General features: G+C 37.5%; 2 protein-coding genes across 2 annotated transcripts; one reads left to right on the forward strand and one right to left on the reverse strand.

Annotated features, from left to right (window-relative positions):
• The first annotated feature begins 5,444 nt into the window (after positions 1-5,444).
• LOC132126515 (keratin, type I cytoskeletal 19) lies at positions 5,445-8,256 on the forward strand. The gene is made up of 6 exons (XM_059537791.1): positions 5,445-6,410; positions 6,530-6,612; positions 7,086-7,242; positions 7,343-7,507; positions 7,613-7,738; positions 8,032-8,256. Exons 1-6 carry the CDS (start codon positions 6,015-6,017, stop codon positions 8,254-8,256), a joined length of 1,152 nt encoding a protein of 383 aa, XP_059393774.1. The 5' UTR covers positions 5,445-6,014.
• Positions 8,257-10,829: 2,573 nt separating this feature from the next.
• krt95 (keratin 95) lies at positions 10,830-15,254 on the reverse strand. Its single transcript, XM_059537790.1, is given in 7 exon segments — positions 10,830-11,054; positions 11,276-11,329; positions 11,332-11,403; positions 11,525-11,689; positions 11,852-12,008; positions 14,200-14,282; positions 14,375-15,254. Coding segments are annotated over 7 exon segments (1,212 nt in total). The 5' UTR covers positions 14,831-15,254.
• Between the last annotated feature and the right edge of the window lie 1,753 nt (positions 15,255-17,007).

Genomic DNA, 17,007 nt, shown 5'->3' on the forward strand with positions numbered 1-17,007 from the left:
ATTTTCCGACGAGGGATCTAAAATGAAAGTGAAATGTCGTAGCCAAAAAAGCTCCATTGTCCATTTTCTTTATGAATTTTTTTTTTTTTTTTTTTTGCATTTTTCCTTTATTTTGATAGGACAGTTGCAGGAAGAGAAGTGATCGGAAAAGGTCCGCAAGCTGGGGTTCGAACTCGGGACGCCCGATGTGCAACGTCACCGACCATTGTCTGTTTTTAGTAGCCTAAATTTTTTAAACAGTTCACGGATAAGTTATTTCAAACCAAGCTTTCTGTGGTCAATGTGGCAAATAAGGGAAAACTTGTTTTGTTAAAATTTAACATGTGAAAATTTGCCGACCTGCTGTAAATTGAGGATTTGAATGTAGCAGCAAAAATAAATAAATTAAAAAAGCAGTTAAATATATTTTTTTAAATAACATTTAGCCAATTGCCAACTTAAGTATTATAGTAAATTAAAATTATATTAATGTTTTAACTGACTTTGTTTTTATGTGATGAATCATGGCTGCAAGAAATAAAAAATAAAAAAATTAAGAATAGAGACACTACAAATTTGTGCCAACATATGGCTTTATATAACTGTTTAGTTTTAGAGTTTAGACAAAGACTGCAATATGCCCTAATCCGCTTTTGAATGTATTATTTTAAATGAACTGTTCAAAAGAACCGATTCGTCTAATCGAGTTGGACTTCTCTCACGGACGGACTGATCAAAGCGAAAGAACAGAAATAAACACATCTGGAAGAGAAAAGGCTTCAGCTACGTTTGCAATATATAAGTTAAATCTATAGAGGGTGTGTCACGGCCCATGTTTTATTAAGCTTGATTAGAATCTCATTTAATTTTACACTATATGTCACGCTTTTGATATTTTTTTAATGAAAAAAGTGAAAAGGAGACATCTTCAACAAAGCAGTTTTCGCTATTACAATAGCTCGAAAGGTCAAGGTCCACAACTCTAGAAGTATAGTCTATAATTTAAACATGAAATCTTTATGCACAATTTGCATTTATCTATTATACATGTGCAGATGCCTCTTTATACTAATATACAATCTATAGGTTATCTTTAGGAACATACAACTGAAATAGATCTGAGAACCATGACTTCCCTAAAAAAAAGAACCGGTGAACCGTTTTCTTCAATCGATTTATTGAATCGAATTGTCAGAAAGAACTACTAGTGATCCGAAAACCGATGCAACCGGTTCTTGACTCGTGAACGAGTCATTATCTGGCTCAGCTCGGTGTTCATCTCTCTCTTCACAGCAGTTCAGTCAGTGTACTGTTTGAGTAAATGAATTACTCCGGGATATTGGTTTGTTTTAACTCAGAGGGAGTGTCAGCCACATTAAACAAGTTAACAGCTTAAGTCATTTGTGGATTAATGCGTATTGGAGACGCAAACCGTTTAAAACAATTCAGTTTGATTTGGTCAACTGGTTCAAAAAGATCTGGTTACATCGAATGATTCGTTCGCAAACCGGATATGACAAACTGCTTTGTTTTGAACTATCTTACAACAGACACGGAAGAGAAGACAATGCTGAATAAAGTCGTAGTTTTTGCTATTTTTGAACCAAAATGTATTTTCGATGCTTCAAAATATTCTAACTGACCCTCTGATGTCACATGGACTATTTTGATGATGTTTTTCTTACCTTTCTGGACATGGACAGTATACCGTACACACAGTTTCAATGGAGGGACTGAGAGCTCTCGGACTAAATCTAAAATATCTTGAACTATGTTCCGAAGATAAATGGAGGTCTTACTGGTTTGGAACGACATGAGGGTGAGTTATTAATGACATCATTTTCATTTTTGGGTGAACTATCCCTTTAAGGGTGCGTGTTCACCAAAGCGTTTTCCCCCGCAGCTAGCATATTTTTTCAGTTGTTCTCAATGGGCGCGCCGCGTTTTTTAAAACGCCAGGAGCGTGCCGATCGCTGTGCCGAGCGCTGCGCTGAGCGCTGAGCATTGGGCGTTTTTTTCTCGCACCGAGAGTTGAAGAACGTTCAACTTTGGATAAAAAGCTGCTCTCATCACTGTCACTTTCTAGTCAGCTGACCAATCAGAGTGCAGCAGGGGCGGGCCAAATTATACACCAATCAACTGTCACAACTGTTATTTGTTACAACGACGTGTCAACAAGCGCAACAACGAGAAAAATGGAATATAAATTAATAATGCTGGTTTCTGAGCATCCAGAGCATTTAAGTCAGAAAAAAATGATTTACCAAATCAGATACAACTAACAGTTTAGCTTATTCCGGTTATTACGGTTATTCCGTATCATAGCAACCAAAGCGTCTCAACCACTGATCTATAATAGATCAGTGATATATATACTGATCGTATATAGATCAGTGGTCTCAACTGAAAAAAAACGCATTCTCAAGCGCTCACAGGTGGGCGTTTTCACCAGAGCGCCTGGCTTTTTCAGCTGCCTAAAAACACTTTGGTGGACACAGGGCCTAACTGCTCAAAAACAGTGTTAATAAGTTAATTAAGGACATTATTTCTAATGAACATGTTCATCAGGTGAAGGCTTTTTTTTGTGTCAACGATGACAAAGCAGAGTTGCTAACTCTCACAAATTATGCGTGAGAGACACATGCATTGATTATTACGCCGAAGACAAACATGCAGATCAACCGTTTTTGTTATGAATAGTATTTAAGGTTAAATGGAGAAAAAGGTTTTAAATTCAATGTAAAGAGGCATATTAATTAATGCAAGAAAATACTGCATTTAACCCAAGAAAAGTAAGTACAGTGGGCCTATTCATGTGAATTGATAGTGAATCAAGAGATCGAAATTGATTAATGGTCATCAGCATTCGAACACTGGACACAACACATAATAATCAGTGATGGTTCGGTGTGCAGACATTGGGCCTGCCTGGTTAAAAGACATTAAAACAATTCTTTATTATCAATCTCTGTATAAAAATATATACTTTAAGAAACAAGTCAGATTGGACTCATTTTGGGGAAGCTGAAATTGGAAAATGCTTTAAAATCAACTGTATAAAAGGAGGAACAGCGCCTCCATCTGGTCATAGAACGAAGACACTGAAAGCGAACTGAAATGTAACATATCTTCAAGAAAGATAATTTGACATGAAAAACAGTATTGTCCCTAATGTTAACAAGCATTTGTAACAATGCAAATGCCACCACTGCTGAAAGGTTACAAATTTGAAAGCGATACAGTGCTATTATCTGGAGTTATCACTGAATTCTTAATCATATAATATTTATATCACTGTTAGTCCACATTAAAAGACAGAGTCTCGCTGTATCACTGTATTAATGGTTAATCAGGTAATTGTTATAACTGGTTGGATTACCTTTGAATTGCATGCATGCAAGGAAAACCAAGCAATGAATTCTCCTTGCAATGTCTATATGGTTAATCATATACTAAATATTGAAAAACTTGGTTTACTGTCAAAAAGGCTTTTTTTTTTGGAGTTTCCAAAAGTAAGTCCAATATACAGGCTTACAAATACAGGCGTCTTGACCTGTTAGTGAGAGGATTATTTACAGGTTTGAAATTGAGTTCTTCATAATTATATATTTTTAACATAGGCCTAAAGGCCAGAGCATTATTAGAAATGTAGTGTTCTTAAAAGAAGAGTAAACAATTCATTTCCTCCAAGACTATGACAGATTGAAAAGAAATGTATTTGCCTTCGTCTTATGTCTTTTTATGGTATGTGATAGAGACATGCATCACCATTAACAGGTTTAGCACTAATCATGTTTTAGGTTACTCTCACACAGTCTTTTAAAAAGAATGTAATTATTGCTCATAAAATTATACATATGGTTCTAATTAAGTCAAGTTATTACTTAAAGATACTCAACTACTTTTCATGCCTTTCTCTAAAACAGCTAAATGATTGAACTGTCATTAAGCCAATTAGTGCTTTGTCAGGCTGGCCACATACTGAATCTCATGTTCTAGGTATTTTTCTTTCCAGAAATTCTGAATCCACCTGACTTGAGAAAATAGTGCTGAAAGCAAATAAACCCATATTAAATAATGCAATAGGGTCCCCATAATTTGATCGTGCAAACAGCATTCTAGCAGGTTCAGCAGACTGTTTCTTGTCTATCAGTTATTTGTACTTAAAAAAAATTTGTAACACCCAATGAGTTCTTTTAATGTTAAAACTGAGAAATTTGGACAACTGATGGTCATTATACATTTAAAAAATAGAGTTTTGTAACTCTCAGACTGCAAGGTTTTATTATGTCTTGTAACTTAAATAAGGCATGCTGTTATAGCAAACTTGTTCAATCAACTGTGGTGTCGTTTTTGAGCGTTTAGAAAAATAGAAAGAATTTAAAAGAAAGAAACATCTGTCTTTCTGTCTGTCTGTCTATCTATTATTGCTTTTATCTTAAAAGTCCTGCTTGCTTGATGATTGTGATATAAAATGACTGAAGTCTTGAAGTTTCCCATGAGACTTTATACCTAATAAGTTTAAATCCGAAGGATAAATCTGTGGGGCAAAAAAGATCCCTCAAGAAGTCTGAAAATATTTTTGAATGGCGCAAGTTTAAATTAGGATAAATCAGAATCTTAAGCCTCATTTTTCTGACTTATGTGTCGACTGTTTTATGTTTTGGGCCCAAGAGACCCCAATGATGTATGTGAAAAAAATTGCAGTAATTTCAAAATAAGACCATATTTTATCTTACAATTATTTTAATAGGCCTTTCTCATCTTGTGCTCAAGTCTGTCTTTGTTGTGAAGGCATTAGTCTATTTAGTGACCTTTGAGTCATGTGTATAATTGAAACGCCACCCGCACTTTGCTATTTGTGCTGTCTTAAAAATTCTAAATTGTCTAAAACTTACTCATAATTGTCTGCATTGTCCAGTTAGGCACCAACTTTTATTTAGAAAAATATAAATTCTTTTGCAGCTTCCTCATTAGGGTGGAATACTCTGGTTCTTCAGTTCTAATACTACTGGTGGTGACACACACACACACACACACACACACACACACACACGCACACACACACTCCCTTTGTCAGATTGTAGAACCCGCCCTAAAGCTCCAACTATAAAAGATGACAGAGCTGGCCTTAAAGCACCATACGCTTTAGGACAAATTTGAGCATTTTATTTTGTATCTTCCCCTTTTGCGTTCATCCATCTCTGCATCCATCCACCATGTCATCCTTCAAAACCTGCCCAGAATCCTGCTCCTTCACCTTCCCCACGACCTGCTTTGAGACCTGCTCCATATGCTGCCCACAGACCTGCTCTGAGACCTGCTCCGAGACTTCCTCCTTCACCTTCCCCAAGACATGCTCCTGCTCTGAAACCTGCTCCGAGACTTCCTCCTTCAACTTCCTCAAGACCTGCTCCGATACCTGCGTGAAGACATGCTCCTGCTCTGAGACCTGCTCCGAGACTTCCTCCTTCACCTTCCCCAAGACCTGCTCCGATACCTGCGTGAAGACATGCTCCTGCTCTGAGACCTGCTCCGAGACTTCCTCCTTCACCTTCCCCAAGACCTGCTCCGATACCTGCGTGAAGACATGCTCCTGCTCTGAGACCTGCTCCGAGACTTCCTCCTTCACCTTCCCCAAGACCTGCTCCGATACCTGCGTGAAGACATGCTCCTGCTCTGAGACCTGCTCCGAGACTTCCTCCTTCACCTTCCCCAAGACCTGCTCCGATACCTGCGTGAAGACATGCTCCTGCTCTGAGACCTGCTCCGAGACTTCCTCCTTCACCTTCCCCAAGACCTGCTCCGATACCTGTGTGAAGACATGCACTGAGACCTGCTCCGAGACTGGCTCCTTCAACTTCCCCAAGACCTGCTCCGACACCTGTGTGAAGACTTGCTCTGAGACCTGCTCTGAGACTTCCTCCTTCAACTTCCCCAAGACCTGCTCCGACACCTGTGTGAAGACTTGCTCTGAGACCAGCCCCAAGCCCTGCTCTGTCTCCAACCCCAAGTCCTCCTTCAGCTCTTTCTCCATGACTCCAAAGCCCATAATTGATCCTCGCCATTGTGGTACAGTTGCTCCTAAAGCTTACAGTGTCTATGGCTGTGGTTTTGGAGAGAAGACACGTATCTCTACCTGCTCTTATCAGCTGAATGCTTGCTTCCCTTGGAAGCAGGTGGGACAAGGTGGAAGATTTGGCGCAAGAATCATGACTGGAGGGTGTTATGACTACCTCCAGAAGGGCGAGAAGGCCACCATGCAAGACTTGAATGACCGTCTGGCATCATACCTAGATAAGGTGCACTCGCTGGAGGCTGCCAATGCTACTTTGGAGAAGCAGATCCGGGAGTACTATGAAAAGAAGGGGCTGATCTGCCAGAGGGACAACAGCTGCTACTTCAAGACCATCGATTGCCTTCAGGAAAAGGTACAAAATGGAAGATTAGTAAATAAAAAAATACTTTACTGTTAACAAATATAATACAAAAATACTTATTATATAAGATCTACATTTATAGTTTTCTTTGTCAACGATCTTCATTATAGATTAAAGATGCTACTGTCAACAATGGCGAAATCCTTCTGCAGATCGACAACGCTAAACTGGCTGCTGAGGACTTCAAGATAAAGTGAGTTCTATAAAGGCAATTTAACATCTAATACTTTTGGAGCATTTTGACATTTACAAACGTTTTCATAACTTTGGGTTTTCAAATCAAAATCACTAGTAAGGTCTCATTTGTGTCCCTTTTTTTTTAAATTATGAAAAATCCCACTATAAGGAATGCAATTTTTTTTTACAAACAAAACGTATAAATAAACACAAATGTATGGAAGCAAAAGTATGTACTTACATACATATACAGATGTTTTGCTATACATACGCTGATCGGTTAACTGATGAAATGTCTGTTTTAAAAGATCTAGGACCTTTATACAGTGAGTAGCCTACATTGTAAAAATGTTGAAGTCTATCCTTTTCAGCTTTGTTATCATAAAAGTCAATATGACATCTAATTTGATTAGGGTCTGTATAGCTTTATGCTTGTACTTGTCATGTTTAAACATGATTTTTTTCTTCTCTGATCTTTCCACAAATCAGATATCAGAATGAGGTGATGATACGGCAGAGTGCAAAAGCTGATGTTGATAACCTGCGTTGCATACTTGAGAAGACATGCAAAGTAAAAGCCAACCTGGAGACGCAGATCTGTGCTTTGCAGGAGGAGCTGGTGTATTTGAAGAAAACTCACCAGGAGGTTTGTAGCATAGTTTTTTTTTACATTTTGAATGTTTTGAATGAAGATTAAGAACAGCAATAGCTTTCTAAGCCATAATTCTTGAGTCGTGTGTTTATAGGATGTGGCAGCACTGCTGTGTCAGCTGACGGACAAAAAAGTGTGTGTGGAAGTGGATGCTGCTCCTCAGCAAGACCTGAAGAAGGTTTTGGAAGACATCCGTTGTCATTACGAGACCATCATAGACAAACATTGCAGAGAACAGGAGTGCTGGTTCAAAGAGAAGGTGAGACTTCTTTCTGTCTGGTATGAAAGCATGTAACATAATATAGTTTAGTGACTCATAAGTTGAATAGCTCACATGATGTGTTTGTTTTTGACTCTCTTTAAGATGGCAGATCTGTGTAAAGATGCAGCCACCAACACAGGCTGCCTAGAAACCTCTATATCCCAAATCTCAGATTTGCGACGCACTTTGCAGCGTCTGGAAATCGAGCAACAGTCTCAAATCAGAATGGTGAGATGCAGTAAACATATACTGTAGGATGTGATAGACAAGAAGTAAAAAACAAAAGGATTGTGAGAGGCAGTGGAAAGAGAGTTTTGGTAATACATTGTCTGAAAGTTAACAAAGGGTTAAATAATGTTAAATGATAGCTTCATGTTTTAATCGGTGACTTCCAAAAATAAGTTAAGCACACGTTTTCAGCACTGATCTTTATATATAAGCAATTTTTATCTAGCTGTTATCGGAGGTAAACCTAAACCTGATTTTACATAGTTTGATTCAGTAACTCTTTACCCACACAGAAAAGAGCACTGGAGTGCTCACTGTTGGAAACAGAGGCTAGGTACAGCACTATGCTAGCAGGTTTCCAGAAACATATCGACGCATACGAGGCAGAGCTTTGTCAGGTGCGCAGTGGCATTGAGCAGCAGGGCAGAGACTATGCTGCACTCCTGGACATCAAAAGCCGTCTGGAGCAGGAGATCGCTACCTACAGGTGTCTCCTGGAAAAGCAGGACATTAAGTAAGGCTATCTTATCATTTATAACAGTGTTACAGATAGTAGGTCTATATTATTGTATAAAGTTATGTAATTTGTATATTTTCTTTTTTTTCTCATTTCTAGGTCCTAAAAAGGTAATCTCTATTTACTCTCTCTCTCTCTCTCTTTCTATGAATACATGGAGGATATATAAATGTAAATGTTTTTTCTACCCTGCAGGTGGGCAATGTTAACAATGAATGCGATGAAGTGTCATATTTAGAGTGCAGATTTAAATTAAAAAAAAATTATTTAATTACCATTCACTTTAAGACAATTATTGTGTGGCTGACTTGGAGATGTATTGTGTGCATTCCATATTAAAGTTCAGTCCCAATATTTTGGTCTGTTTTATTATTTTTTCATGTTCATATGTTGTTGTTGTTTTTTTTGTTTTTTTTGCTTCTTTCACAATGCAAAAGGAAACATATGCCTTTACACAGTCTTTTTTTCCCATGCATTCATTACATTTTTCCATTTAGCGATCATGTGTAAACAGTTTCATGTGTTGAAACCTGGCAAATTTACTGTAATATGTACGTATATTGAAGCGGATAGAGCTCGCGCATAGTGTGTGGTAACAACTGCAATTTTACTACACATTGTGTCATTCAAACTTTAAATGGTTCTGAACACACTTTTCTTATATTGAAATAAAACATTAATAAGTATACATTAGTCAACATTTGAAGTTTATCAAAAAAGTTCATCAGAGTTGTACTAAGACAAGAACGCATTTTGGTTTTAGGACAAATTTGATGTAAGGTTTTGATCTACTTCAAATGTTGACTACTATATACTGCTTATTAAGCTAAACTGCTTTTATACTCATGTATACCTTAAACCTGGTTTTCAAAACTTTTCAGGCTTGACACCACCATCTTATCTTTGACAGTTTGTAAAGAACACTCTTCCTCTTCTCACATTATCTATTGTAAACATTCTTTCAGCATAGGCACAACTATACTGCTGATTAATAAAGTTTGATATTCTTGTAAGGCAGTTTCATCAGTTTACCAGCAACGACAGACAGTTTTTGGAATTAATAAACAAATAAAATGCAAACGAATTATTTTCTATTTTGTATTCTATTGTGAAGAGACACTGCAGCGCAGCCTGAACGAGACAGTGAGACCCAGACTTTTTTGCATTTGTATCTGCATGATGAATAATATGAATAAAAATTAAATAATAATAATAAAATCGTTCTCTCTTTTCACTTTCAAATTTGTAACCTTACATTTTTTTTCAGCAGTGCCCTTTTCTGCGTTGTTCGTTAGCATTAGGGACAGTACTGTATTACAGGACCCTACATAATGGAAGATATGTGATATTTCTGTTCGTTTGAAGCGTCTGCATTTCTTGACCAGACGGAGGCGCTGTTTCACATTTTAAATCATATCTCAACACTGATTAAACAGATCTACTTCTTGTCGGGTCACAAAATATGTTGCTCCTTTCTGTGTTGACAACGTCCCTTTTTAAATATTAGTGATGCTGAGACACTGGTTCAAGCCTTATTACTTCTCGACTCGACTACAGTAATTCTCCTTTCCACCAAACACAACTTTAATAAGCTTCATTTTATCCAGAACTGCAGCTGGAGTTCTCACGTTCTTATTTTCTCACGTTTTCGTATTCAGTGCTTCAAGATTCTCCTCGTCACCTTCAAAGCACTTCGTGGTCTGACTTTCTTTCTTAATTTGAACATAAACTGAGATCATGTGAGAAATGTTTTTTTTTCATACAATGGAAATCTATGGTAACCAAAACTGTTTAAACTTTTGGGCCAAATGTCGCTGATAAATGTGACATTTGGCTTTGGTATGGCATGGCACATATGGGCCAAACTTTTCACTGTTACTGTAACCTATCAACATTTTCAAATCATGTGCAAATATAATTTACAATTTATTACAAAAAAACACCACCAACAAAATATATATAATTCATCTAAATCATAATCTCAGGTGGTGTTCTATCACTTATTTATGGATTCTACAGAGTTAAAGTTATGCAAAATCTTGCATAATGACTCTCATAGTCAGAATATCAATAGTTGTTAAAGAATTTAATGTACTCATAAACACAGTCAAAATCCACTTTTTGCAGATGCCCAAAATTCCAGAATAAACCAGATATACAAGACATGTTTCTTGATCAGTCTTTAATGTTGAGACAGTAACTACAGAGTGTTTAATCCAATTGCACTACAAGGACCCACAATTGGATTATTTGTTTCCATTTAACGCTGTTCATATAACTTGTGTACATTTGAACATTGTGTCAGCTGGCGTCACACACACAAATACCTCACCTGAAAGGGAGAGAAAAAGAGATTAATGAATAACATGCATCCAGAAGCTGACCCAAACAACCCCCTTAACCACTGCATAAAGAGATATTTTAATTACCCTGTTCTTGAGTCCTATAAGACGGGGGAAAAATTAGTGCATTAGTGGAGTCATTTCAGAAAAACATAATGCAGCTAATTAATAACAGCTAATAATGTAATAACAGCATAACAGCTAATTTCAGCAAATTTTTGAAAAGATAGCCTTACTTAATGTCCTGCTTTTCCAGGAGACACCTGTAGGTAGCGATCTCCTGCTCCAGACGGCTTTTGATGTCCAGGAGTGCAGCATAGTCTCTGCCCTGCTGCTCAATGCCACTGCGCACCTGACAAAGCTCTGCCTCGTATGCGTCGATATGTTTCTGGAAACCTGCTAGCATAGTGCTGTACCTAGCCTCTGTTTCCAACAGTGAGCACTCCAGTGCTCTTTTCTGTGTGGGTAAAGTAGCAGAACAAAAACTCATTATATTAATTCATAAGTAATTTATAAGGAACCATTTACAAATGAAATCTGGCATGTGTATGATGACCTAGTGCTTTAAAATCTGTTTAGATGATGAAAAAGGTGTTGTGCATTCCAACCTTTGAGTTTTAATCACACAAAATTTATAATTGTCAGGCTAGTTCGTCTATAATGCCCCAGTATCCTCACCATGCTGATTTGAGACTGTAGCTCGATCTCCAGACACTGCAAGGTACGCCCCAAAAATCTGAGATCTGTGACCTAGAGGTTTCTAGGCATTCTGTATTACTGGCCACGTCTTTGCACAGTTGCGCCGTCTTAAAGAGAGTCATAAACACACACCACTGTCATACTGTACTGTGTGATGTATTATCAGATGTCTGGAGAAATATTTGATGTCAAATAACCATCCACAGGACTCAGTGGATGAAGTCTCACCTTCTCTTTGAACCAGCACTCCTGATCTCTGCGGTGTTTGTCTATGATGTTCTCGTAATGACAACGGATGTCTTCCAAAACCTTGTTCAGGTCTTGCTGAGGAGCAGCATCCACTTCCACACACACTTCTGTGTCTGTCAGCTGACACAGCAGTGCTGCCACATCCTATAAACACACGACTCAAGAATCTTGACTAAGGCATTTTTATTTAAAACTATATATAAAAAACAACAAACATAATTCCACACCAAGCTAGGCTTCATATTGGTTATGGCACAAAGACCAGTTAGACATAATTTAATCTGAGACAGGCAAACTACGTCAAACCTCCTGGTGGTTCTTCTTCAAACATGTAAGATCTTCCTGCAAACCCTCTATCTTTATCTCCAGGTCGGCCTTTGTCAGGGTAATCTGGTCCAGCAAGAGCCGCAGGTTAGCGATGTCAGCCTCCACAGACTGTCGCACAGCTAACTCATGCTGATATCTAAATGTTGGATGTACAGGAAGGTGAACAATCTCACCATTCATGTATGAAACAAAATCTCTTAAAGGAATAGTTCACCCAAAAATAAACTTTTGTAAATAAATTACTCACCCTCACATCATTCCAAACCCGAAATCTTCAGAAAACAAATTAAGATATTTTTGATTCAATCTGACAGCTTTCTGACCCTGACGAACGAAACTACCCCGATGTAGAACCCGGGTATGCCGAGGCTGTTTACAAGCAGAATAAACATGTCTGAATACAGAAAGGATGACTTGCTTTTTTTTGCCCAGCCTTACTTACATGAACAATGAGCTAAGAGAGTAGGACCTGCTATGCTCCTGTGTTAGCAGCACCACACGCATGAGTTGTGGTACTCTTGTGATTGCGCATCGAAGACTGAGATGGAAGAGAAGAAATGGTTGAATAAAGTCTTTATTTTTTTCTTTGAACACAAAAAGTGTTCTCATAACTTTGTAAATAATCAGGGGCGGATCTAGAAAAATATTGATGCGGTGGCGAGAAGGGGGCAGCAACATATGACAGACATATATATACTGAAATTTAGTCAGTTATCACAGTTTGATGATAAATAGTATATGTGCACACTACAAAAGGCACAGGCTGCCATTAACAAACTTAATCTCATGCAATCATTGTGTTGCATTTGAAACAGTTCATATAAGGAATAAGTGACCATACAATGTGATCTCACTTAATAGGAGATAGAAGTGTGATAGAAGTAAGGCGCCTTATCACAGGGAAGGCATTAAGGTTAAGACACAGGTGATGAGTGGCAGATTTGTGAAAGGGGAAGCAAACATTTTTTTGACTGACTGTATACAAAAAAAAAAAAACCACGAAACAACAACAACACTGCTTCATATTCAGCCGGATTTACACCATTTACACCAATGTCACATTTTAAACTTTGTTTCTCACTAATGCATACAGTATGTATCGACATGTAATTAAGAGCATTATAAAAGGATAAGTGCTATCAAAATGTCAATTTATTATAAGAAACACGAGACTTTAACAGTCAATTAAATTTACAGCTGGGGAGACTCAACTAATTTTCTACTGTTAAGTGTTAATCACCATCTAACTCAACCAGTCAAGAGCTACATTTAGCCTTAGATGTAATATGAATATGGTCCCTGAAGCATAGGTTTTATTAGCTGACAATAATAATAAATAAATAACCATTATAGGCACAAATACAAATGTACTTTTAGAAATTGTTTTTGAAAAATATGGTGTTATTGTTTTGGCAAGTTTAAATTAAAACATATATGGAAACCTGTTTGATATTACTTTAAAATAACGTTTTAGTAGATCTTTTTTAAAGTATATTTTACTGTGCAATTTCTTACATAATTTGAGTTAGACCGAACTTTTATTTTGGTGGGTTGTAGACAGAGTTTCTGTGTTTTGTAATAAACTATTATTATTATTAGCTATTAGGCCTACTTGAAGTACTCTACTGTGCAATAGTACTATATTTGTTTAAATTTCTTCAAGTCATACCGAGATTTTTTTTTGACAGGTTGTCGTAAAGACATTGCAGTTTTGAATGACGATAGTTTTATCAAATGAAATGGTGAAATCCTCTCATAGCTCGCTGGCGTGTAGCCTACATCATGTGTCAATATAGTGTAGAGCTGAAAACACCACGCGTGCTTCAGTGTGTGTGTGTGTGTGTGTGTGTGTGAGCTTGGGTAGTAGAGCACACATAGAGCGTTCACTCCCAGACGTGTAGAACAACAATTGCAATCTCTTTGACCTTTAATATTCACAAACACTATATTGAGATCTGATTAAATTGTACAGCCCTACTTTTGATTTATTCGTTCAAAAATGGCCGAATTCTGTAGATCCGCCCCTGTAAATAATGGTTAAACCACTGATGTCACATGGACTATTTTAATAATGTCCTTACTACTTTTCTGGGCCTTGAACATGGAAGTTGTGGAGTTGTCTGTGGGAGGATCAGAAGCTCTTGGATTTCATCGAAAATATCTAAATTTGTGTTCCGAAGATGAACAAAAGTCTTATGGGTTAGGAACGACATGAAGGTGAGTAATTAATGAAATGATTTTAATTTTTAGGTGAACTAACCTTTTAATAGTTTATGCTAAAGCTATCAAGCTATGGTTACAGAGGAAGGTTATTTGAGAGAACTCACTTTATCCTGAAGTCATCAGCAGCCAGTTTAGAGTTGTCGAACTGCAGGAGGATGTTGGCGTTGTCGATGGTAGCAGCTTCAATCTACAATGTAAAACATTGATATAAATATATATTAATGTAGTGCATACTATGTGTTCCATCATTTCATCCCTTTAAAAAAGTACCAGGAGTACCTTTTCCTTCAGGCAGTTGATGGTGTTCCAGTAGGGGCTGTAGTCTCTCTGGCAGATCGGCCCCTTCTTCTCGTAGTACTCGCAGATCTGCCTCTCCAGATTGGCATTGGCAGCCTCCAGCGAGCGCACCTTCTCCAGGTAGGACGCCAGACGGTCGTTCAGGTTCTGCATGGTGCACTTCTCATTCACCTGGATGTAGTCGCAGTTCCCCAGCGTGTTCCCGCTGTTCGGTTTGCCATAACATACGTCTCCTCCACTGATTTTGCACTGCAGATTTGGATAGCAGCCAACTCTGAAGGAAGAGATGCGGGTGCTTCCTCCAAAACCACAGCCATAAACACTGTAGGCTTTGGGTCGGCAAGAAGTTATCGAACCACAGCGAATTGGCGTGACTGTGGTCTTAGAAACCATGCTCTTGGGACTGAGGTTGGATGATGTACGAAGAGAGAAAGACATGGTGGATGGACACGGAGATGAGATAAAACCACAGAGCAAACCGTTAGAGTTCTCCTGACGAAGGTGGGAACTTTGAGCCCAGCTCTTACCTCTTATAGAGATGGAGATCCAGGGCGGCACCTGCACTTTGTGGGAGAAGGAGACAGGGTGTGAGTGTGTGAGAAGTGTTCTGTGCCAGCTTAACGCCCTTTGACAGTTAAGGGCAGAAAAGGGAGTTTATGCATGTTTAAGGTCATGCAAGGTTAGATTTGTAAAAACTGAATGACATTTTCAGTTATTTATTTTTCATTTATTTATCTCCTTTATTATTATACACTAGTCAACATTTAAAGTGGATCAAAACCTTTCATCAAAGTTGTCCTAAAACCTAAAACCAAAATGCGTCCCTGTCTTAGGACAACTTTGATGAACTTTTGATCCACTTCAAATGTTGACAGCTGTATTTTCCTCACAGTGCTATAATGGTTTATATTGACCTGGCTTGTCATGCTAAAACTACTGGTCTCTCCTAAAAAGTTAAGATGGAAAGGTTAAAAGGCCTGTTATTTTATTTTGGATGCGATTAATCACGAATAATCATTTGACAGCACTAATCTATCTCTCTCTCTCTCTCTCTCTCTCTCTCTCTCTCTCTCTCTCTTTCTATATATATATATGTGTGTGTGTGTGTGTGTGTGTGTGTGTGTGTGTGTGTGTGTGTGTTATCCAAATATTAATCTTGGCGTGACCAGGCCATAAGTGTGTGAGAGAAATATCAGAATTAATATCAGAATTATTGCCTTTAGGGTTGCTTGTGCACAAGCACAAAATGAATGAAAAATAAATTTTATGGCAAAGTGGGTTTCATTATGTTCTGTTAAGAATTATAGTGATTTTTTTTTCTTTTGAGAAATCATCCAATACACAGTGAATATTTCACAGCAAAAGCATTTTTATACTATACTAGCGTTCAGTGGGTTTAGTTATTGCTAACCAGCCACATTGTATTTTATCTGTAAGCCATTGCAATAATAGCTTGATGGTGCTAGTGTGGAAGTATCATGTGTATTGTAACAAACGGAAGCTTTCTCTGATGTGCTCAAGTGGCACATTTGATAACAAGTTTTATCAGCTCATGATTAAGCTGATAACACATTCTCACCCCTGTTTAGTCGAACACCTGCTTTTATTTGGCTATGAAAATGGCCAGTTGCAATTGCTTCAGTGACTGTAGAGAAAATTATAGCCTCACCCTATCTTTTAATTTGGTTTTAAATTAAGCTATGATTTAGTGTAGTTAAATGATAATAGTTTTGAATAGTATAATTGATCACTCATTAAGTTGTTAAGAGTCACTAGGGCTAGATTAACAAGGTGTCATTGGTTTAGTTAATTGTGTTCTTATTATAGTAATAGTACTCTTAAACACAAAGAGTATAATGTACTATAACCCACCCTATGAAGAAGGTTAAAACTACAGTCAGAAGACTGTTTGTACTTGACTTTAAGTGTAATGTCTCCTTGAATTTCTAGTAGATAAATATAAAAACGATTTGAGACATAGCACAAAAAACATAGACATTAAAACTAAATGTGCTGTAAAACTCCTGCAGCTCTTCTATCGAACTGTAAATTTCTTCAGAATTCTTTTAAATTATCAACTCTGTTGAATTCTACTTTAAGTGATTTTTCACTGCTTGATGCAATGGCCATGTCTTTCAAAATTTATGACATTTATGTGAATTACACTTTTATGACATTTTAATGATCCTATAACACTGGCATTCTCTATTCTTTTTCAAATCCATCTTTCTAGTTTTCTTTTTATTTATACTTGCTGTGTGTACTGTGTTAGACTAACCAGGACTTGCCACTGCACTGTTGTCCTCATATGCAAGTCACTTTGGATAAAAGCATCTGCTAAATGACTAAATGTAAATGGTTTTTTTTCTCAGTTCTTAAAAATACTTACTGGCACTGAGAAATTATAGCTTTGCCAATTATAGTCATTCATTCACTAATAGTTCACTAATAGGCAGTCATCTAATTAGTGCTTTAAGTTGATGGTTGTGGTCCCGGATGTTAGAGGGAGCATGGTCATATATCTTAGCATCTGTGATCTGTTAGTCAGCAAATAAAGATAACGTTATAAAGTGTACCTGAGGACGACTTGTGATATGTATCTGCAGTGGAGAGTT

Source organism: Carassius carassius, chromosome 44 (assembly GCF_963082965.1).
Source record: "Carassius carassius chromosome 44, fCarCar2.1, whole genome shotgun sequence".
NCBI lineage: Eukaryota > Metazoa > Chordata > Actinopteri > Cypriniformes > Cyprinidae > Carassius > Carassius carassius.